At 40.4% G+C, this 22,210-nt stretch overlaps 3 protein-coding genes across 4 annotated transcripts; 1 reads left to right on the plus strand and 2 right to left on the minus strand.

Annotated features, from left to right (window-relative positions):
- Positions 1-455: 455 nt before the first annotated feature.
- On the minus strand, positions 456-2,122 carry LOC116194805 (probable E3 ubiquitin-protein ligase ATL44). 2 transcript variants are annotated; one of them, XM_031523699.1, is made up of 2 exons: positions 1,866-2,122; positions 456-1,782 (listed from the first exon to the last, which is right to left on the minus strand). In XM_031523699.1, the coding sequence occupies exon 2, from the start codon at positions 1,768-1,770 to the stop codon at positions 1,183-1,185; it is 588 nt and encodes a 195-aa protein (XP_031379559.1). In that variant the 5' UTR covers positions 1,771-1,782; positions 1,866-2,122; the 3' UTR covers positions 456-1,182. The 2 variants fall into 2 exon arrangements, with proteins under 2 accessions (XP_031379559.1, XP_031379558.1); XM_031523698.1 differs by having other exon boundaries at positions 456-610; positions 1,182-1,940.
- A 2,597-nt stretch (positions 2,123-4,719) lies between these two features.
- Positions 4,720-17,249, plus strand: LOC116196221 (methyl-CpG-binding domain-containing protein 9). The gene is made up of 11 exons (XM_031525839.1): positions 4,720-5,758; positions 7,501-8,206; positions 8,384-9,490; positions 9,639-10,319; positions 10,809-11,114; positions 11,645-11,980; positions 12,108-12,206; positions 12,730-13,164; positions 13,569-15,641; positions 16,021-16,790; positions 16,881-17,249. Exons 1-10 carry the CDS (start codon positions 5,307-5,309, stop codon positions 16,321-16,323), a joined length of 6,498 nt encoding a protein of 2,165 aa, XP_031381699.1. The 5' UTR covers positions 4,720-5,306; the 3' UTR covers positions 16,324-16,790; positions 16,881-17,249.
- An 844-nt stretch (positions 17,250-18,093) lies between these two features.
- On the minus strand, positions 18,094-21,075 carry LOC116196222 (homeobox-leucine zipper protein HAT5). Its single transcript, XM_031525841.1, has 4 exons — positions 20,420-21,075; positions 20,174-20,307; positions 19,426-19,665; positions 18,094-18,834 (listed from the first exon to the last, which is right to left on the minus strand). Exons 1-4 carry the CDS (start codon positions 20,505-20,507, stop codon positions 18,463-18,465), a joined length of 834 nt encoding a protein of 277 aa, XP_031381701.1. The 5' UTR covers positions 20,508-21,075; the 3' UTR covers positions 18,094-18,462.
- Positions 21,076-22,210: the final 1,135 nt, after the last annotated feature.

Here is a 22,210-nt window from a genome sequence, read left to right on the forward strand (position 1 = left end):
AGAATAATATATACATGTGTTAAAATTAAAATTTGACCCTCTTACCGACGAAGCTCTTCCTTTTTCTTATATTTTCTGTTTAATTTTTAAAAAAATGTTAGGTAAAATTCATTCATTAATTCTTTACTAATATTCATAATTTATTATAAATCAAAATAGTAAACCAGATATTATTTATTACTTATAAATATAATTGAATGGATATAATATTATTTAACTATTCAGAAGTACTTGTTATTAAAGAAAAAAATTTAGCTACTGATATTAAAATGAAGATTTTGAACAAAAAATAAATTTTAATATAACATTTTTAATTTAGATTTTAATTATTTTATTCATCTAAGAATATTATATAATAAGGGCACTATTGTTTAGGCAATCTTTCCGATCAATTTATTTTCGCACCAAACACTGTAATATTATATTACTGAATATTTTCTCAAAATACTATATACTTACTCAACAAGGAAATATAACATTCCAAACAATATTACATTCCCGAGTTTACTTTCCCAGAATTGAAACATATCTTATAATCTAACAATCCGCGAACCAAACGCCTTCTAATAGATTGTAAACTGCTTTGCCAATCGAATTCCCGAGCAAAAACCTAGCAAACATATCCGCAAAGCAGAATTAAAACATATCTTATAATCTAACAATCCGCGAACCAAACACCTTCTAACAGATTGTAAACTACTTTGCCTATCGAATTCCCGAGCAAAAACCTAGCAAACAACAGAAAGCCCGCGATGAGTGAATCCTCCTCCATATGTCTTTCATAAAGACTGGGCCCAGCCCGACACAGCCCAATGCTACTGATGCTCGACCACCGTATCATTTTCGGTGTTCTCCTATGAGATGAGAGACTATCGAACTTCCAGCATTCCGTCGAATGCTAGCCTGTTTGCAAGCTTCACCCTATGTATAGTCAAGGGCCTTTGAGATAAGGCTCACGATGAGTGCTCATATTTCTCGAAATTCTGTCCTAAAGTACTCGGTATATGTCTCGTAGTTATATCGGTTGGCCTTTGTGGCACTGAATGGTCACAGACAGCCCATTCCAGACTAACAAAGAGAAGAAAGATCTAATAGGATGGAGCACCAACATGTGAATCTCTTCGGCGATCATATATGGCGATATGTAATACAAACTAATTAGATATGCATGTAAGGTATACCTTACTGCGACTCTGAGATCTCAGTCACTCCTTCTCTTTGGTTATCGAGTCTCCCATCACTCGATTGGCTTATTGGATCCTCTATGATCAGGTCAGATCTCGAATCGCTGAACCGGCTGCTCTCAGTTCCCTGGCTCTCCATATTGCTGAGGCTGAAACTGCTGAAGTGCCCGCTGCTCCCTTCTACAGGGCCGAACCTGCCCGAGTCAACTCGGTTCCGGCAGATCGGGCAGCTCGGCCTCTTCAGAAGCCAGGCATCGACACACTCCGCGTGGAAGCTGTGGCTGCAAATGGGCAGCAGCCTGCACCTCTCCCCCACCTTGAAGCTCTCCAAGCAGACAGCACAGTTCAAAGGGCTACCATTGGCGCTACTCGCTTCTTTTGATATGAAGTCGAAGCAAGGGAGCTTCTCTACGTCGTCCTTGGACATGCTCATGTTCCCTCGACTGCTCCGGCCAACCACAGCTCCGTCATTGTTGTTGTTTCTGAGTCCTCTCCGAAAGATCCACTCGATCATACACACGTGGGCCAGGATCAGCATCACGATCCCAGCAAATATCAGGATCACTATGGTGATTATCGGCATCATGGATCGGGTTCACTACGAACGGAGTAGGAGTCAACAGACAGGAAAACACGGTTATCACAGGAACCGCAAAGAAATTTGGCTAATCAACACTTTACCCAAAATGCGATCTGGCATACGTTCCGACCTGATATTTCGATCGATTTCCTAGAAGACATTACAATGGTACTGGATTAAATTGCTACATTTTGATTAAATTGTTGCTGTTGGTGTCCTTTTCTATGCCATGTCGCAGAGGTCTGCCGACTACGACAGTTTAGTTGGTATGAGAACTGCTTTTTAAGGAATAAAAAAAAATTTTGTTTGAAATTATGAATTGATTCTTTAATGGAGTGGGTGGGAAAGAACAAAAAAATTGTTACCTGATAAAACTCGAATTATAATATACTTTTTTGGATCACATTATGAATATCAATATTAGAATTAATATTATAATGATTATTATTTTATCAATTTCGATTTCGATATTTTCACTTCATGGTTTGGCAATGGATCCAGCAAGCCCAATGGGCAGCATTTTCTGTCACATGGATCAAATTTATCATCTTGAGCTTCATATCACCCCATGGGCCACATGTTCTACCCGGATCTTTGGCCCATTTTTGGCTTGATTCGATTATATCCAGTCTGAACTGCGACTACTCGAACTAACTCACTAGACCAACGGCCCAACCAACGACCTGCCATATCATGATATACACGAGGCTGGTCATTGATTACCGATTCCTAAATGGTGATGCTATAAATCGACAACAAGCCGGCTTGAAAATATTAATCGGTGCTTTCATATCAATCGAGCCGATTTCCGACGATGCGGTAACTCCTCCCCACTTGGCGCGGCGTGGCATCGCATCGTATCACGGAATGAACGTTCCTGCGCCCACGCTTTTACCGTGAGTCTTTGAAATGTTTCTATCGCGTGAAGCTGAAAGGAACCGCCTTCAATGCTGTTTCCCTGGCTTTGTTTGACATGTGTTTGCCGCCCGCAGACCAACTTGACCAGTGCATGGAGGAACTTTTACCTCCTTTCCTGCAAGATCAATGGGAAAGGATTGCGTCTCGCCCGTAACGATCGAACTCTGTTACGTCATATCTGTTATTGGGTGATATTTGAGGAAAAGAAAATTAGAGTAGAGCGGTACGGTTGATCTGTATATGCACGCGGAGTCGATACGGATTTTGAAAATAGACTGCAATACAAACGGAAAAAATTTAAAGGTTTGTTTTGTTTCAAAATAGAATTTTAAAATCCTACTTTAATTTAATTTTATCTACAACAAAATAAAATAATTTATACAAAGTCAAATGATGGATTTCATTTATATCACACATTTTCAAAATCAAAATTTTATTTTAAAATCGTACTTTGAAACCAAACGCAGTATAAATATTTTTAAAAATAACATATTATTATTCAAATTTGATGAAATCTAATATTTATCTCTAAGGCGGGAAATTTATCTTTTTATTGGTACCTCCGATTGCTTCATCCCTTTCACTCAAATACACGAACCGCGACTTTCATAATTGGTAAGTTCAAAAGGGAAACAGAAAATGAATAAATGCCATGACATATATAGCAAATTACGTTGTTATATTGAGAAGAATCCAACAGTGCATGACACGTACATTCTAAAAATTAACATGACATATATAACCAATCGCATTGTTAAGAGCAATCCAATTTTATTTTTTTCAATATTTTTTATTTTGGCTAATATTTAATGATAGGTGCGACCCTAATAAAATACTTAATAAAATTGATTGATAAAATATATTAGGCATGTGATATGGATGAATGTTAGCTAAGATTTTACCATAATTGGGTGTTCCTCGCACCATGATGATTTTTTAACACATGAATATTTATCGATTCAGTTTTACTAAAAGAATACGTTCGACGAAATACTTTCTAAAATTACTTTAGATAAAATGAAATCCATTTTTCTTAGAGTGATCTTTCTTTATGTGTTTTCGCCTATTTTTGCATATTACTCTGTATCATTTGATCCTAAATGTCTACATAAATATTTATGGAAAGATTCCTTTAAATTTCGATGACTTCACTGAAAAAGAAAAAAACAAAAATTTTCGAGCTTCAGCTCAGAAATTCCAAAAAAAAAGAGAGACTAAAATACTCTCTCAACAAAATATACAATTCTGACACGGATAAGTTGTTATGAATATATTAAATGATTAATACAATAATCCATTTACTAAATAGTTAAGCAAATGCACATCGAACTCTGCCAATCTTTCGACGAACATATCATTTCTTCATCGTCTAGAGAGACTGAATCAGGGAGCTTGGGGAAACATTCAACTCACATATAACATCGCTAATATGAATAAGTCATTATGATCGCAGTAAGGTTATACCTAGGCTGAGAGGTTCTTGAAACCTGATAAGTCGTTTCAGGAAATCTTTCCACTCACCGAGTGTGGCAACTATGCACTAAACTCATTAGCATTGTTCTAGCAAGTAACTCTGCGCGTCACCGACGGAACCTGAATCATGGAACCGAGGAACTGAGAATTGGGAGTGATTTTTCGAAACCGAAGCTTGCATTTGGTTTTTGAGTTGGTTGATCTAATTTATTTTGATGTTGTGTAATAATCGTAAGTATTAACAAATACATGAATATATGAGAATATATATATATATATATATACATGCAATATATATGTGAATGTAAATAATAAATTTATTATTAAAAATTTCATTATAAAAATAGTTATGAAAAAAGTACGAGTAAAAATTTATTATTAAAAGAAAAAAATTATAAAACAATAATGATTGTGATGTTAAATTTGGAGAGGAATAAAATTAAGTTTTATAACTTGAAAACCAAATAAAGCCGTACTTGTCGAGTGTGGCAACTGTGCACTGAAGTCATTGGCATTGTTCGGGCCAACAATGCCACGTCGATGGAAATTGGATCAAGGAGATGAGGAACTCCTCGGCAGCAGCAGTTGTCTGTGGAGATGGAAATATTGCTTCGACTGAGAACTTCAATGGTGATTTTCCGATGGGATGGATCGGACTAGAGCGATTCGACATGCTTAACGCACATTGCAGCTGGCGGCTTCGAACTCCCCAACCCAAATATGTACTTTGGGCTCGACATGATTCTCCAGCAGCACCCGAACTCGAACTCCATGAACTTGCACGAGACAGGTTAGCTCGGGGATGGCCCCCATCCACCTGTCGAACGAGCAGAGCGAGTAGTTCCTCTGATAGCATACTCTGCATCGTCCCTCCCTCCCCTCTCCCCCCATCTCCTCTGCTCAAAAGGAAGGAAGCCTCGTCCGCTTCGATCCATTTCCTCTCTCTCTCTCTCTCTCTCTCTCTACAGAACCAAAGCGAACTATCGAAAAGCGCAAATACCAAAAAACAAAAAACCTCGATTGGGAAAAAAAAAACGCACAGTCCCTCTCCCTCTCTCAGGCAATGTTAATGCTCCCGCTGCAGCTGAGCCAACACCGCCGCGGTTTCAGTCTCGGCTGAGCAGCGGTAGCAGCGGACGGAGATAAAAAGGATGGAGCTTGGTGGTGATTCCGACCGACCCAGAGATCCAAATCGCTCCCCCCCCCTCGGGATCGACCTCAACGAGATCCCCTCCTCCTCCGACTCATTCGACGTCGTCCGGACCTACCAGGACGTCCCCGACCTCCCGCAGGAACCCCCTGAAGCCCCAGTGCCGGCCCGTGGGCCCATCACTTGCGGCGCGTGCGGCCGGAGGGAGGACGACGGCGGGCGCGTGGTGGTCTGCGACGGCTGCGACCTTGTGTTCCACATGGGATGCGCTGGGTTACGCGGGGTTGGTGATATAGACGGAGACGAATGGGTGTGCGGGAAATGTGCGAAGGACGGAGTGAAGAGCCAGGGCTGGCCCCTAGGGTTTAAGTCCAAGAGGAAGCGGGTCTTTGACATGAACGCTTCGCCTCCCAGTGACGGTGATGGGGCCGGCGAGGGCTCGACAGCTTCGAGGTATGCTCGTCCAGCTGCAGCTCTGTCATCCTTTTCACTCATGAATTGCGGTTTTGTTTGGGCTTTATTCGAATACAGCGTTTGAATATCATATAGGAGGCCTGGTGACATGCATTCGCTGAAAATTTGACCTTGTTTGAACTCTGGTGAGCTGAAAGACGAGATTTTTGCAGGGTGATATATAAGTAATTATTAGGATGCCTTAGCATTTCGATGATTCCGGCATCCTGCATGGTAACATTTATTCGGCATTAGGAATTCTCGTAATAATTATCGAGTAACCTTGCACACGTATGCGTTACTCGCATGTTATCTAAGGACAGGGATGGTAATTTCTGATACCGGTTAATTGGGTAGTTCAGGTTATGTTTTTGCGTCGAGTTTTTAAATTTTCCCGCTAAAATGCTGCTGGCTTTGGATATGATGACTGCCCGTGGAATGCGGAATAGATGCCACGGTGTCAACTGCTAATTGGGTAATTTGATTACAGTCAATGGACTAGGATGTTGAGGCAGGGTAGAGTCTCTTTAAACAACATATTCGTGACTTAAAAGAGTGAATAGCTTCCCCGGAAATTTCTTGTCGTGACTTGTTCGTGCATATCATGGCAGAAATGGTCATCGTTTTTCTTGAGTTGTTAACTGCGATAGGTTCTTTTGATGATCTTCTCATTTACTTCTCTTTCGTGAAAGCTATTGTCTCCGACATATTATTTACATGCATTCTTGACGGTTTCCCAGCATGCATTCTGGAACTGGATTCCAATTACTTTGTTTCTGTGTTTGCTTTAATTCCGCTTAATGCTGCGGCTAATTTTAGAGCTAATAATCGAGATTAGCTTGAATTTGAAAGGAAAGCTTCGAATCTTTAAAGCTTAATCTACCATATAAAATCACTTTATTTTTTTTTCCTCCAATCAAAATCAAATAGCCAATACTTGGGAAGGTTTTTACATTGAATCTCAGTAGAAAAAAAAAGGCAGATATAATTTGAGAGACAAACCTGTTTGCAGAATATGTTGGCAAATATAAGCTAATTTTAAGACAATTGGGAATCACAAGTAGGCATCCATCTCGCAATAAAAAGTGAACTGAGAAAAACTGTTAGCTGGTATTAAATCTCGATAGACCATTCCCAAAGTTAATTGCCTTCCGATTGCTTGATTTGATACTTTGTTCCATGCATATGGCTCGAACCGACAGTCATATCATATTTGGACTGTTACCAACTATATAATATCACTTTTCTTTTCCAGTTAAAAATTAAATAGATTAACTTAGAGAAGCTTTTCCATTGAATCTAAGTGGTCCTTTCATTCTCCCTTTTTTTAAAAGCCGGAAATAATTTGAAAGGCAACTCGTGCTTGCAGAATGTGTTAATGAATATAAGCTAATGATAAAGCAGTTGGGAATCATTAATAAGCATTTCTGTTGCAATAAAAAAGTTATTGAGAAAACTGGTCGCTGAATCCAAAATCATATGGACTGTTTGCCAAATTAAAAGTGCTTTTCAGATGCCTGATTTGCGACTGTATGGCTCAAAACCCAGTCTTTTCATATTTGGATTGTTGCCTTTGCTAAAAACACCCTAGTATTTTCTTGTTTCTTATTATATTTTTTTTGTGCCTTTTGCATGTTTCATTTATTATCTTAATGAATATTTTCGCGCTTACTGTTTGCTATAAATCCTTGATACATATTTCCATTATTAGCTGTTGATATTCACAATTATTTTGATTTTAGAAAGCGCACTTTGGGTGATATTCCTTTTGGTGGCCACCAGTTGGGTTCTTCAGTGAGACATCCTAACTTGTATGCAAAAAGGGGTCTTGGCTTTGAAAATGCTCCTGGGATTCTGAGTTACAACTTGGAAGCTGGTTTTGGAGATACCCGGCATCACGCCCTAATGAAGTGCAAAGGATTTGAAGTTGGCTTTGGGTGTCCAGTGGAAAGTATGAAGAGCCATGATAGTTCAGTGCTTAGATTTCCCCATCACAATCCCAGTGAGACCTTCTTGCTTGATCTCAGGGAACATATTTCTCAAAGGCATGGTATACTTGAGGAAGGCTGGCAGGTGGATTTGAAACAGTTGAATGGTGGAATACATGCAACTTATTGTGCACCTGGCGGAGAGAAATTCGACTCTATGTCTGAAGTTGCTTCTCATCTTGGGTTGGCACCGGACTATAAGGTGAGTGAACCGAAAGCCGGTAGTCAGGGGTCTTCCTTACTGGAAAAGTTTCATATGCCTGGGAAAAGGAAGCCAGCTAGATCTACAGTGACCAATGGATTCAATGAAACTAAGGAATTTCTCTTGCAAGCTTACTATAAGGAGTTTCTGTCCAATTCTCAAAGGATAGAAGCTAATGCTGGTAACAATGCAAATGCGATAAAACCGTCAGAAGCTGGAGCTGAGGACAGTACTGATTTCGGCTCTCAGCAATCTATTGTCAGTTTCCATCTGTTCTTGTTGTTGTTGATATCTGTTATTTATATTTGTATCATATTATGTATATTACAGATGCGAAAATTTGTTAGAGATGGGGAGTATGTCCTCGATATTTTCTGTGTTTCCTCATCAAAACCCATTTTCTGGCCTGAAATTTCGGTTCTTTTGTTTTTACAGGATGGGCTACCTGTGCAGTTTGAAGATTTCTTCCTTCTCTCTTTAGGAGCAATTGATTCGAGGCCTTCCTATCATGAACTGGATCAAATTTGGCCAGTTGGATACAGATCCTGTTGGCATGATAAGATCACTGGGTCACTTTTCTTTTGTGACGTATCAGATGGCGGTGAGTCTGGACCTGTTTTCAAGATCCGAAGGTGCTCATGCTCCGCAGAATCCGTGCCAAACGGATCTGTCATCTCCATCCAGCCGGCCCTACGACAATCTGCTTATCAAGAAGGTGAAGGGAGTGGCTCTTGTAATTCTATTTCGGAGTTGGATGGTGATGATAATATTCAGAGTATTCTTTCCGATCCTCTTCCACCGACAACAAATGAGATATCAACTTTCTTTGATAAAATTCCAACCAAAGCTTGTGGAGTCCCAGGTTATGCCATGCAAGTTGAAGCTAGTTCTGGTTTAGAGAGATCAGGAGCCTTTTCATGTGATCAATTAGAGTTCAAAGATGCAATTGGTGAGATTGTTGTGGAAGAACGTTCCTCATTATTAGCTTGGAAAAAAATGTCTGAAAAACTTGCTGATGCCTTTTCTGATCTACGGGGTAGTAAGTGCTCTGTTCAGTTGTTTTGCAAGCATGTTGGACATGAAACATTCTCACTCAACCTGGATATGATGGATAAAAAATGTGAGCAGAGTTTTGGTACTTTGAAGAAATTCCAGAGTTTGCTAATTTCAGGACAGAGTGTGTTCAGTGAAAATGGCCACGACATTTCCTCTGAAGTCATGGCAAAGTGGTGGGGCCAGGATAGGTTTGGACTAGATGTGGAGTTTATTCAAGAAATGATTGAACAGCTTCCTGATTTAGAAGTTTGTTCTCAGTATGAACCTCTGAATAAGAGGAATAATTTTTTGAAGATGTTGACATTCAGCAATGGGAGTTTAGTTGTGAGAAGAAAAGATGGAGTAGTAGTCAAGGAAGAAGCAGCTCTAGATAGCTTATTTAGAAGATTAAAAAGAGCCAAAATTTCAGGTCGTCAGCGTTACCCTCCTGCTGGGACGTTGTTGTGCCAGCGGCTTTTACCGGAACTTGTTGGAGATTGTTATCAGGTAAAGCATATCCTGTTCTTAGGTATTCTTACAGACATGTATAAATACACACACACATGTATTCATATAAGTTTCAGATGAAAAGTAATTAACTGTCACATTAACGTGTGCTTTCTGAAAAAGTACTCAACTTCTTTGATGAATGCAGATATGGGAAATACTGTGGCGATTCCATGAAATTTTGGGTCTGAAAGAGACATTTGCATTGGAGGAATTGGAGGAAGAACTTGCCATCCCTCTATCAGGTGCTGCCAGTCTTGCGCAGAACTGGGAACATAACCAATTGTCGAATGTGCATCGAACTGATAAATTGGGTGGACGAAATCCATCCTTAAGTGGGGCATCTGTTCTGACACCTCCTGGGGAAAATCAATGGGCACCTGTACCAATGGAAGTTGCAAACCAAAAGGAATTGGCTGAAGCCAAAAGCACATCCGTCAGGAGAGGCACATGTTTCGGAGTAGCTCTGACAAAGGTGCACAGCTCGCTGCTTACTTTGTTAATAGGGGAGCTTCAATCAAAGGTTGCACCACTCGTGGATCCAAGTTTTGATGGTGGTGAGTTGAAACCAAAACGGGGAAAAAAGAGAGATATCGATAGCTATGTTCCAGTAAAAAGAAGTAAGCTCAATATGCTGCCTGTAAATGAACTGAGTTGGCCGGAGTTAGCTCGAAGATACATCTTAGCTATCTTATCAATGGATGGTAATTCTGACTCCGTTGAAGTTATTGCTCGTGAAAGTGGCAAAGTGTTCCGATGCCTGCAAGGAGATGGCGGGTTGCTTTGTGGCTCCCTTTCTGGTGTTGCTGGGATGGAAGCAGATGCACTTGTAAGATCCGTACTTTCTATATTAATGCTTTTTGTCTTAAAAGAAAAGAAAAGTTTTTTTAGCAAACTGCTTAAGTCAAGGAAGTACCTTTGATGGTAGTTGCAATTTCAAATATGGAAGTTTCATTGTCCTATAGTTATATCTGGTGCCAAAAGAATTAATTTTATGCTCCATGGAGACCTTAAAAACAATTTACAGTGCATTAAATGACAAATTTTTGGCTTGTTCAGGATTTCTGATGGAAGTTTCTGCAGCTTTTATATGAGAAAATGTCTCAGATTGCTTCTGATTATCGAAATTCTCAACAAGCTTCTTTTGCATTTGTTAGGATAACTGTTTTAAAGTTAAAGTTTGCATTTACAATTTCCAGTTAGGATTCTTCATTTATTCTTATATTGGGTGAAGTCATTCCATGTAGTTAAATTCATGGGGATGAATTTGGTTGTAAACAACAAAGGGTCCTCACATCTTGAAATGTTTGATCTTTAGTTGCTTGCAGAAGCTTCGAAGCAAATCTTTGGTTTTCTGAGCAGAGGAAATGATGTTCTTACTATCGAAGGAGAAGAGTATGCTCAATCCAGTGCTTCTGAGATTCGCACTGCAAGTGAGCCTTGTCTTCCTGATTGGGCTAAGGCTCTGGAACCTGTTAAGAAATTGCCAACTAATGTGGGCACTAGGATTAGAAAGTGTGTGTATGATGCGTTGAGTAAACATCCACCAGAATGGGCACGGAAGAGATTGGAACACTCAATTAGCAAGGAAGTTTATAAGGGCAATGCATCTGGACCTACAAAGGTGTGTCCTCTAATAGATATAGTGATGTATTCTTGTGCTTGCTGTTCCTATTCTTGCATCTTTCTATTTTTTTTATTTTTTTTCCCGTTGATTCTTGTTTTCTTCCCATGCTTCTTATTACATGAGGTACATCAGGTAGTAACATTGAAAATTCCAGTAAAACTTAAATAAATGTTCATCTTTAACCCGCATAGTCATAGCTTTACGACCGATAATTTAGAACGATCAATGCCAATTTTTAGTGGCCCCTTGATCTTTTCCCCCGTATTAATGATATATGATATGCATATGTTTTGGTACTTTATGTCGATAATATTTAGTAATTGAAGTTAATGTTCTGATGGAGTTTGTAGTTTGTGTCTGTTGATTTCTCAATAGATGCATGGATATGATTAAATACTATTCATAGCATGTCCGTCTATCTCTTGGTTGCATCTATTAAATTGATTAGGTTATTTATAGTCCTGGTCGGCGTTTATATTTTTTTCTCACTGTAACGGTCAAAATATTCTGTTATTGATTGAATGCAGAAAGCCGTCATTTCTGTGCTAGCAGATGCATCTACCGATAAATTTCCACAGAAACCTGACGATGGAAAGAAGAAAAATTCTGTAGTAACTGTTTCTGACATTCTTATGAAACAATGCCGCATTGTGCTACGTCACGCTGCTGCGGCTGATGATTCCAAAGTTTTCTGCAATTTGTTGGGAAGAAAACTTGTGAATAGTTGCGACAATGATGATGAGGGACTTCTTGGATCTCCAGCAATGGTGTCTAGACAGCTTGATTTCAGGACTATTGATCTACGATTGGCAGCTGGAGCCTATGGAGGGTTCCATGAAGCATTTTTGGATGATGTTCATGAGGTATTTCTTTATTCAAAACAGTATGTGGCTTCAATTTGACAAGCTTTTGGTTTGGCAGGTTTAAATTTTTGTTTCACTCGTGGAAAAACCTGGCTAAGAGTTTGCTAAAAGCTTTGTATTGGTGCAGTTATGGGATAATCTTCGCTCTGCTTTTGGGGATCAGCCTGATTTGGTTGAATTAGCTGACAAATTATCTGAGAACTTTGAATCATTGTTTGCAGAGAAGGTTAGTAAATTCTGCCTTGATTACCTTATGATGCGAGGGATTCTATTTATACATTTGGTGATTATGTCAGTTACATTAACATCAAATAGGAGTAATTGATACGTGAAAGAAAGTATACTTGTTAAAGTGGATGTTAGGAATAGACCAAAAGAAATTGCCTCATCTTTTTTGTTTATGAAGCTTTCTTACGTGAAGTCTCTACTGTCTTAATTTGTTATTATTTATGAGTGGTTAGTTTCCTATCAGAATGTTTCAGACTCTGGTGTGGGCTCCACAAGTTAATATTTTCATGATCCTTTAATGGTGAAAATCTTTCTTGTTTACAGTTTACTCTGCTTGGTTTTCTTGAAAGTGTTCCCTACATCATAAGGCTGATATCTACGAATCTGAAGCCAAAGATTGCAATTTTGCAGACACTGTGTCCTATCTATTGTGGAACTCTTTTGCCTTCTCTTGGACACAGTTTCGATTTTGAATGCTTTACCAGTCCACTTCAGTGAAAAAGTGAACCTTTTTTATGCAGGTTATCCCTCTTGTTCATCAACTTGGAGAGTACACAAGTTTGGAATCTTTGAGTGCTGAGAAGAAGAAGGAACTAAGTGATCTTGTTTCTTCAATAAGTGTGCTTCCTAAAGCCCCTTGGGATGAAGGAGTTTGCAAAGTCTGTGGTGTGGATAAGGATGATGACAGTGTTTTACTCTGTGATACATGTGATGGTGAGTATCACACCTATTGTTTGAACCCTCCACTCTCGAGAATTCCCGAAGGAAACTGGTATTGTCCTTCTTGTGTTGCTGGAAGGCGTATCACTATGGATGGGTCAGAGCAAAGTCTCTTGTCTCGTAGACGCCGGGGCAGAAGGTACCAGGGAGAAGTTACCCGTGATTACTTGGAGGCCCTCTCACATTTAGCATCTGTGATGGAAGAAAAAGAGTATTGGGAATATAGCATAGACGAGGTAATGCCCTCAGACCTCTATGTGCTGCTTTTCATATTCAGCTAATGTAGCATCTCTTTTATTCCACGACCTTTTTGCAAGAACTTGCATCTATTTGTGCCTTCTTTCTCTTGATTGCTCTTGCCACCTTGATCACTATATCTTCTTACGGCTGTCTGTATCTTCCTGTAAGATTTAGAAGTGGATTTGATAGTCACAGTGAAATTTTTAGATATGGTTTTAGAGGAATGATATTTCTGATCTTATTTGGCTGTTGATGGTTGGATAAATGACGATTAAGAGAAATTGTGTATTTAACCTTCTCACATTGGATTCCTAGAAATCTCTCATCCACCATCGTGCAATTGGCCTGATTGCTTTTACTTGATTGTAACTTATTGAGTTCCACTTTCTTTCAATTGCAGAGAATCTTCCTACTTAAATTCCTATGTGATGAGTTGCTTAACTCAGCTATTATCCGTCAGCACCTTGAGCAGTGTGCTGAAACGTCTTTGGAACTCCAACAGAAATTGCGTTCTTTATCTCTGGAGTATAAGGCTCTAAAGTCAAGGGAGGAGTTCTTGGTTAGAGCGATAAAGACTGATGCGGCTATCATCGACAGAGTTGCAGAGTTTATGAAGGAAGGATTTGCTCCAGCACCGGCAAATGATGGCAGTTTAATATTAGAAAAGCGAGGTGAGAGATCTAACCACTTAAATATTGCCTCTGAGCCACAAGCCCAAAATGGGTTCCAGAAGGAGTTATCTTATACTAGATCTAAGAAGAACCATGTTTGTGATGATCAAAGTAGCCCTCCTAGTGAAACCAATGGTGAATTTGAAGATGCTGAGAATGCTCAGGGCAGTACTAAGCTACAAGAGAATCTTTCATCGAGTCCTACTGATGTAAATAATTCTAAATCCTCTGAAATGAATGAGCTGCCTGCATCAGATCCTAAGCTACAAGACAAGGACTTGCAAAGAGAAGCCTTGCCTGAGGAAAGAAATATTGCTTCTGCTCAGCATCCAGATAATCTAGATGAGCCAAATATTTGGCAGGTTGAATTAAATTCTGTGAAGAACGAGATTTCACGTTTGCAGAGTTTGATGAGCAGTTTACAATTACAGTTTCTTAAGCAATCAATACGAAGGGAGTTTCTGGGTTCTGATTCTTTGGGTCGGATGTATTGGGCAGCTGCAATTCCTGGGAACCGGCTAAGGTTTGTAGTTGATGGAAGTTTGGCAACAAAGATAATAGGGAAAGCACCTGATATCTCGAGCCTGTGCGATGGTTCAGTTCTGGAGGGTTCAAAAGCCCGCTGCCCCTATTGGTATGACTCGAATGATGTGGTGACATATCCACCCTTGATTTCTTATCAAAGTGAGGCCGAGATCGAGGAACTCATTGGGTGGTTGACAGACGATGACCCAAAAGAAAGGGCTTTGAAGGATGCCATTCTTTACTGGCGAAAATTTCGATCACAGGATCTTCAGGATTGTAGAGAGCATGCTTTGGATGAGTCCCTAGCAGCTCTTCCATTAGATTTTGCTGTTTCTGATCACCCAGCTACAAAGGCTGCTCTGTTGTTGGAAAGCAAATATGGTCCTTTTTTGGACTCATTGACTCATGACATGTTGAATAAGCATGAGGAGAAGGGATATCTCAGTGCCGAAGAGAAAATCTACAGGTGCATATGCTTGGAACCAGTTTTGCCTGCTAGAGTGCATTGTCTCTTTTGCCACAAGACCTTCCTAACCTTGGAAGATCTAGAAGCACATAAGGAAGGTAGATGCAGTTCAGCCTCATCAGACCATGAGAAGGGCAAGGAAATTCTGGACTCTTCAAGAGAAAAGGGCAAGGGGGCAATGCTTGAGAGAAAGACGTTCCCAGGGCTGAGCTCAAAGTTGATTATGTATAAGAATGAATGTTCCATGTGCCCATATGACATTGAGGAGATAAGTTCCCAGTTCATAACAAAAGACTCCAACAGAGAATTGGTGACACAAATAGGTCTTATCGGATCCAATGGAGTTCCATCATTTGTGCCATCAAGGTCTCCTTATCTCGATGACTCTACTGCCATGCTTATTCCAAAGAGTGGCGCTGGTATTCTGCCTAAGGATCTCATGGATGTTGATGGAGCACTCGCTTCTCTAGAAAAGAGATATGCACCTAATGCAAGAATGGTTGATAGTTTCAGTGCTAGAACAGTGAGTGAGAAGAGTGCATCCAAAAATAGTATCCGAGCAACATCTCGGTGTCATAAGGAAAAGGAAGGTGCGCCTTCTCGAGATATTCCTACTTGTCGCTGTGTAGTGCCATCGTCTTCATTGAGACCATTAGTCGGTGAAGCCTCCAATGTTTTGAAAAGATTGAAGTTAAACTTACTTGACATGGAAGCTGCACTCTGTGAAGAAGCTTTTAGACCATCTAGGGCACATATGGAAAGGAGATGGGCCTGGCGTTCTTTCGTCAAATCTGCACAGACAATATTTGAGGTGGTTGCTGTTTCCTATCTTTTACCGTGTGGGATGTTATTTCACATAAATTAAATGCAGTTTTGAAGCTTATTCATGCTACTGATTCATGATTTCTGAAAGTTCATTATTTCAGCAGATGAGGAATCCTCATCTGTTTCCAAAACTTTTAACTACAAGGAATGTCTACATCTTCATATTGAAAAGGGAGTGCGATATGTGGGCCAAATATGGTTTGTTATTGATTATTTCCTAAATAAATTATGTGAATTTTGAAACATATGGCTGAAGCTCCTGCCTGGCTTAAAAGCCCACTTATCTTATTTCTTTTCATTTGGTTCTGAAACTTTCTTGCGCTTTTACATGATTCCCTGATTTGACTGGTCTTTGTTCATTTCAGATTATTCAAGCAACGATCGTTTTTGAGGACATGATCAAGACCCAGTATCTAAGGAATGAATGGTGGTACTGGTCCTCATTATCTGCTGCTGTCAAAACTTCCACCATCTCTTCCCTAGCGCTGCGTGTATATGCGCTTGACTCCTCCATTATCTACGAGAAGAACATGTGCAGCTCGGATTCACCTGAACAATGCAAGCCAGATAGTATGCCGGAGCGGAAGCCAGAATCAGCTTCAGATACTGTAGAAAAAGCGAAGGCTTCAAGAAAATCTAGCAGGAAGAGAAAGGAACTCGAGGGTTGATGTAGCAAGCATTAACATTGTTAAACTCAGTCCTAGACTAATTCCATAGGGCTTGACCAACGAGGACTGCCTGCTGCAGATAATTCATAGGGAGAAGAGGTGACTGAAAGAAATCAAAAGTGTCCATTCGACGTACTTGATTGCAGGAGCATGATGATTTTCCAGAATGAAGAAGGTTTCGTGCTTGCTTGCTTCTTACTGCTGCTGCAGCGATAGATTCTGATCAATGTAGGTGTATATAGAGATAGAGGTGACATCTAACTTTCCCGGTGGACTATGGAAAGAATTGCATACCTATTCGTTGGAGCATTTGATGGGGACAGAATGCACCCATTTTCTTGCTGGACAGTGGGAGAAATTCAAGCATTTTCGTGTAGAATTTACCTTAGAAGTTGCTGTAAAGAGGTGTAACTTTTCTTTTGGGGAAATAAAACTGGCATCCTGACGATATGGAAAGCTCAACAAAGGTAGGCAACGATATTTCACGTTGATTATTCCTTCCATTTCTTCTCCGCCTGTGAATGCTAATAGAGAATTGGATGAACGTCATTTTGCAGGAAGGACGTGGATGGAAGGCAAGCACACCGTGTTTGTGATTTTGGGGCAGTGGGTGTGACGGGAAGAGAAGAGGAGTTCTCCAGTGTATACCATCTCCGATATGCAGGTCTAACATTTATTTTGTAAAGAGAAGGAAAACCAAGCATTTAGGACAATCTTGAATCGGTTGTACTCGGGTTTCATGATGCTTTGTATGGATTTGAAACTTAAGTGCCCCATCTTATGACTCTGGATTCTCAGGTTGTAGTTTGACATAACCTGGCGCTAGCTTTGTAGGTGCATCAGGTTGGTCTTGTTTGTACATATATAAGCCAACGGTTTCTTCTGTGAAGTAATAAGACTCCCCTTTCAGTCGGCTCCTTCGTTAACCCAACAAGTTCCGATATTTATAGGCTCGGTTATCTTTCCTTTTTCTTTCTGGTAAATACACCGGGAAGGATATGACTTGCTTATGTGAAGATCATTTTAGGTCGATTTCGTTAACTTCTGTTGCGTAGGCATCAACGTAAGTGTTCAATGAGGTCTGTCATGTTGGTAGATCCATAAGATGGGGATTATGTTTAATCCATTTTCCGCAATTCTGGGACTACTGAACTGGGAATTTGGATTGTTAATTGAATGCGAACAAAAGTTTTCGAAATATTACCGGGTCAACCCAATACGACGTCACTCGGACAGTCAGATGCTTTTATTGAAAAAAAAAAAGAAGGGAAAGTTTATCAAATTGCATTAGAAAAATATATATAATTAATTTTTTTTGTATGATGATTATCTGGATTTGAAGAAACGGTACGCACTTTAATTCATTAAAAAAAAAACACACATGATTGCACTTAATTTGTACAGATCATCCCATGTGTTGACTTTCTGTTCATTATATTTGAAGAAAACTATGAGATTGGGATGACTGACTATAGATAAAGAAGGAAATCTTGAATGGTCATACCGAAATTTTAAAAGATAGTTATTGAGGGCGGAAGGTGTTTTTAGGAGTAATAAAAATTTGCTGGGAGTTGTTCGTTCGATTTATTACGATTCTATCGGCCCGTTTATTTTGGGAGTTAAAATCTGACTTTAGTTCAATACACTACACAACAAAAATATACATTTGTTAAGTAAAAACTTTTAACTCAATACACTAAATAATTATTTGTCATTTTCCACAATCATAATCATAATTACTTTAACTCTCAAACCAAACGCACCATATAATTTTCATAACCGCAAAACCGACCTTAGTAATTTAAACAAACAAGAGCATGAAAAAAAGCCCGACGTCTATTGCTTCACAGGAGCACTCACTTGGAAAAGTACAGAACAGTAACTACATATGACCAGGAGAGGTCCGGTCTTATTCACTTAAGCAGCAGATCTTATTCCTTAAGTTATTGCACAGAGCTTCTAATCTTATGATAACTTCCATGCTTGTATTCACTCTCCATTTCGACATCCTAACGACAGACAATTAACGCGTGAGACGATAACATATTACAAGTACAACATTGAATTCACCCGACCATTTCAAGGGAGAAAGCTAACAGCGTATTTGAAGTTCTTGTGAAGTTTTTGAGGCATTGTTTATTAGGACCACACCCACCAGCCCATCGGCTCTCCCTCCTCGTGCTCGGCGGCGGCGGCGGCGGCGGCGGCAAAGACGTCACCGGGGAAGTAGCTCTGCCCATCCTCGCTCCGATCATCCTCCTCTGACTGTACCCCATCTACAGGGCCTATGCATCCCGGGTAGTCAAAGTAGGAGTCCCCGCTATCCAGGAGCTGCCGGCCGTCCTCGTCCACCACTGCACTGCCACCGCTCCCCGAGCTTAGACGGTCCTCCACCTTCACGCTGCCGAGCTGGAGGGTCGATGCCGATGGAGTAGGATCATGGCCCTGAGCTGCTGTTGGAGCTCCTCCAGTGGCCTCTTTGGCCTGGAGTTTCTCAGTCAGGGAAATAACCTGCAAAGAAAGAGTTACACCCAGATTCAGTATGACAGCGGCCGCGAATCAAGAGACGTGCATCGAGTCCCGAGATATAGTCGGTCCTTTCTAGATACGGGGCGGGCGTATTTCACCATGATGCGAATTTTCTGAGAGCAATCAAAAAAAAAAAAACACTATTCATTGCAACATAAACAGGCACCCCTCAAGTCAAGTCAACATTTTAACAGAAATATAACAGCAGAACAGCTTGGACTTTAGAGCTTCATCTTTCGATATCAAAGCGAGGCTATGAACAGAGGCAAAATATTGGCCATTGACGGGGCTGTGGGTTGTTTGAAGTATGCTGACATGCTTATTAGATAAATGTATTCAGTATTAGATCCTCCAAAGCTAAACCCGATTGATTCGATAATACATGTATCTTATATATATATCTCGGTGGACCATCGATAAGCAACAGCTAGTTCCAAGCTCTTTCACAAGCAAAGACCTCCCTACTGTATTTCTTCAACAAAACCAAGTCAGACTGAGAAATTTCATTTCCTCTTTTCCAACTAATGTTCATAAATAAAAAAGATTCAAGAAGTTCTTAAAACTGAATCATACCTCTGATTTGAGCTGCTCATTGTCCTTGGCAATGGCATCATAGCTCAAGAGTAAGGCGTCGTAAGTGGACTTAAGGAGGTCATAGTCCCTCTCGAGCTGCTTGGTCTTCCATCGAGCTCGGCGGTTCTGGAACCACACAGCCACCTGCCTCGGCTGCAGTCCCAGCTTCTTCGCCAGCTGGGTCTTCCGCTCAGGTTCCAGCTTGTTCTCCTCCTCAAAGCTCTTCTCCAGCAGAAAGACCTACAGATTGATGCCCCAAAAACAAAAATATCTGTAAAGACATCTCTTGGGCTTTCTTCTTGTTCAGTAACTAGCATAATCACAAGTTGCTCATGTATCTCACCCGAGACTCGACTTGACAGCTGAAAATATCTGAGGTGGGAAAAGAAACGATAACAGAATTTGAATCTCACGATCCACCGAGTATCTAGCCTCGATCTTTAAATAGTCAGCTTTTACTAAATAGGAACTGCACCCGATCGATCGGACTGCGAAAAGCACCTTTTAAAAGAATAGTCCTGATATTCCTATCTTATGGATCACACAAATCCACGAAGAGCATCAATCTGAACAATCTACTGCCTTTAAAGGAACCTCAGGGAGGGAATTCGATACTGATAAGGTTATGACTAGAAAATTAATCTCAATATGCCACGGAATAACGAAGGAATAAATAGAGATTAACGTAACGCGTGGAAGCGAATCGGATCCAAAGAGCATATTTTGCACTCAAAGATCGGACAAGGACCTGCTCTGCAGTAAGTCGGCGTTTCTTCTCCGGCGACTGCTCGTCGTAATATTCCTCATCGTACAGGTCCTCCGGCGAGCTGAAAAAGGGCCGTCTCTTCGACGATTCCTCCACGCTCATCACCGATCTTGCCCCTGAAAAACACCACAAAGGCTCAGCTCAGCCTCTTAACTGAAAAACAGCACGGAACATAAGTAACTATCCATCAGAAGATTCATGAAAAAAGACAGAGACAGAAGCAACCACCTCGGAAGATGGGATTGTTGCCGCTCTCAAGGAACAACATGTTGCCGCTGCAAAGAGATGGGTCGAACACAAACCGACCCGACTCCATTTTCCGGGGCCTCAAGCTCTGCCCTGCAATTTCTGTCTCTAGGCCCAAGAAAGAGTTGCAAGATCTTGTTGGGGGCGATGACGGATGCTTTTATTCAGTACAGCATATATATATATATATATATATATAAGTGTGTATATATATATATGTACTTGTGAGGACCGATTCAGGTTCAGAAGATATGGTTGATTGGTTGATTGATTGATTGAGTATTAGAAGAGCATGAGCTTGTGGCGGAAGAAGCTGGTGCTCCACAGCAACCTCGCCGGAGTCTCCAACGGGCATATGCAAAAACCCATCATGCCCTGCCCTGTCAGGACCCTTCCCAGCTCCTCCTCCTCCTCCTCCCTTCCGGCGTTACGATTCGGTCCTTTTCTCGAGCGGCAGCGACTGAGGGAAGCTCAAGTTTCAGGGATGCGTGGGGTTCTCAGGCATCGGGCCTCCGGTCGGAAGCAGGTGAAGAGGGCGAAAAGGGGGAAAGGAGTCGGTAGTTTGGTCGTCGGAATTCAGAGATTCCGGCGACGCTCCGTCAGTTCGCAGAGGTTGTCCTTTGCAGCTAAAGTCGAAAGATGGGAGGGAGGGAGCCTTTATAGCCATGCTAAGTTGGATCAAATGACAAAACTGCCCTTGAATCATGATTTCTCCTCTCTTTTTTTGTTCTTTTTTTTTTCAATAACGAGATATATTGAGTTTTCGCTTGATTAATGTGAATTATGAGCACTTGTAAGATTACTGAAGAGGTGAGTCCGACTGCATAATATGTGCAGGTGAATCAATAGAAAATACTTTTTCATATGATTTTACGATTTACACTTGAATGGTATTTATTTTATTTTTTCTTTTTAATAATGGGGGATATTGAATTTTTTCTGGATTAATGTGAATTATGAATACTCCGAAAAGATTAGTGATGAGTTGAGTTCGACCATACAAACTATGCAATCAATAGAAAGTATTTTCCATATGATTTCACATTTTAAACTCGAATAATTTTTTTTATTATACGAATTCGAAATAAATATCCATTTTTTTTTGGTAATTTATATGAAAGAGGAAAGGTTTGTCAAGTCTTTCTCTGCTTCTCCTTTTTTCTTTTTCCATGGACCAAGTGTAAATTCCAATGGAGATTTTTATGATATAATACGCACGATATCGTAATTGTTGATTTTTGTTCTCGAAAGTTTGACTGATAGCTCGTAGCTACGAATCTACATCGTGAAGATATAAAAGCATCCGACAGTGATATGCGAGGAGCAATTGATCTTTAAAAACCTAAGAAAAACGAGATAAAAACGATTTCTCATCTTCCATCATTTCATGGCTCGTTTTTGGGAGTTCTAGCCTACTCTCACTTCATATAAAATTAATCCTAAGCTTGCCGATACAATCCTCATTTTATCAATCAATTGTTTTGATGATTCCGGTTTTTGCATTAAATATGGATTGAATTTTTTTTTTCCTCCTTTCTTTGTTATTGTATTGTATATGGTGGAAAATGGAATTTTGTTTGGGTGCATAGCGGGGTGGGTGGATTGGGTGAGCGAGTGGAAGAAATGAAGAACATGGACCGTCGGATGAGGATGGGAATGGAACGATCGTGGGGTGGGGACATAGCATGGCCCGGGAGTCCTTGCCAGGGTGTAACAGATGGGGACCATACGCCGCGGTCGGAGAGTTGTCGGATCCCGCCCTCCTTGTCAACT

Source organism: Punica granatum, chromosome 2 (assembly GCF_007655135.1).
Source record: "Punica granatum isolate Tunisia-2019 chromosome 2, ASM765513v2, whole genome shotgun sequence".
Classification (NCBI taxonomy): Eukaryota; Viridiplantae; Streptophyta; class Magnoliopsida; order Myrtales; family Lythraceae; genus Punica; species Punica granatum.

Coding starts and splice junctions, on each gene's coding strand:
- LOC116194805 (XM_031523699.1), bottom strand. CDS start 1,770: ATGATGCCGATAATCACCATAGTGATCCTGATATTTGCTGGGATCGTG.
- LOC116196221 (XM_031525839.1), top strand. CDS start 5,307: ATGGAGCTTGGTGGTGATTCCGACCGACCCAGAGATCCAAATCGCTCC. Junction 5,759..7,500: donor GAGGGCTCGACAGCTTCGAG/GTATGCTCGTCC, acceptor TTTTGATTTTAG/AAAGCGCACTTTGGGTGATA. Junction 11,981..12,107: donor TTTTGGATGATGTTCATGAG/GTATTTCTTTAT, acceptor GTATTGGTGCAG/TTATGGGATAATCTTCGCTC.
- LOC116196222 (XM_031525841.1), bottom strand. CDS start 20,507: ATGGAGTCGGGTCGGTTTGTGTTCGACCCATCTCTTTGCAGCGGCAAC. Junction 19,666..20,173: donor GCCGACTTACTGCAGAGCAG/GTCCTTGTCCGA, acceptor ATCAATCTGTAG/GTCTTTCTGCTGGAGAAGAG. Junction 18,835..19,425: donor ATGAGCAGCTCAAATCAGAG/GTATGATTCAGT, acceptor CTTTCTTTGCAG/GTTATTTCCCTGACTGAGAA.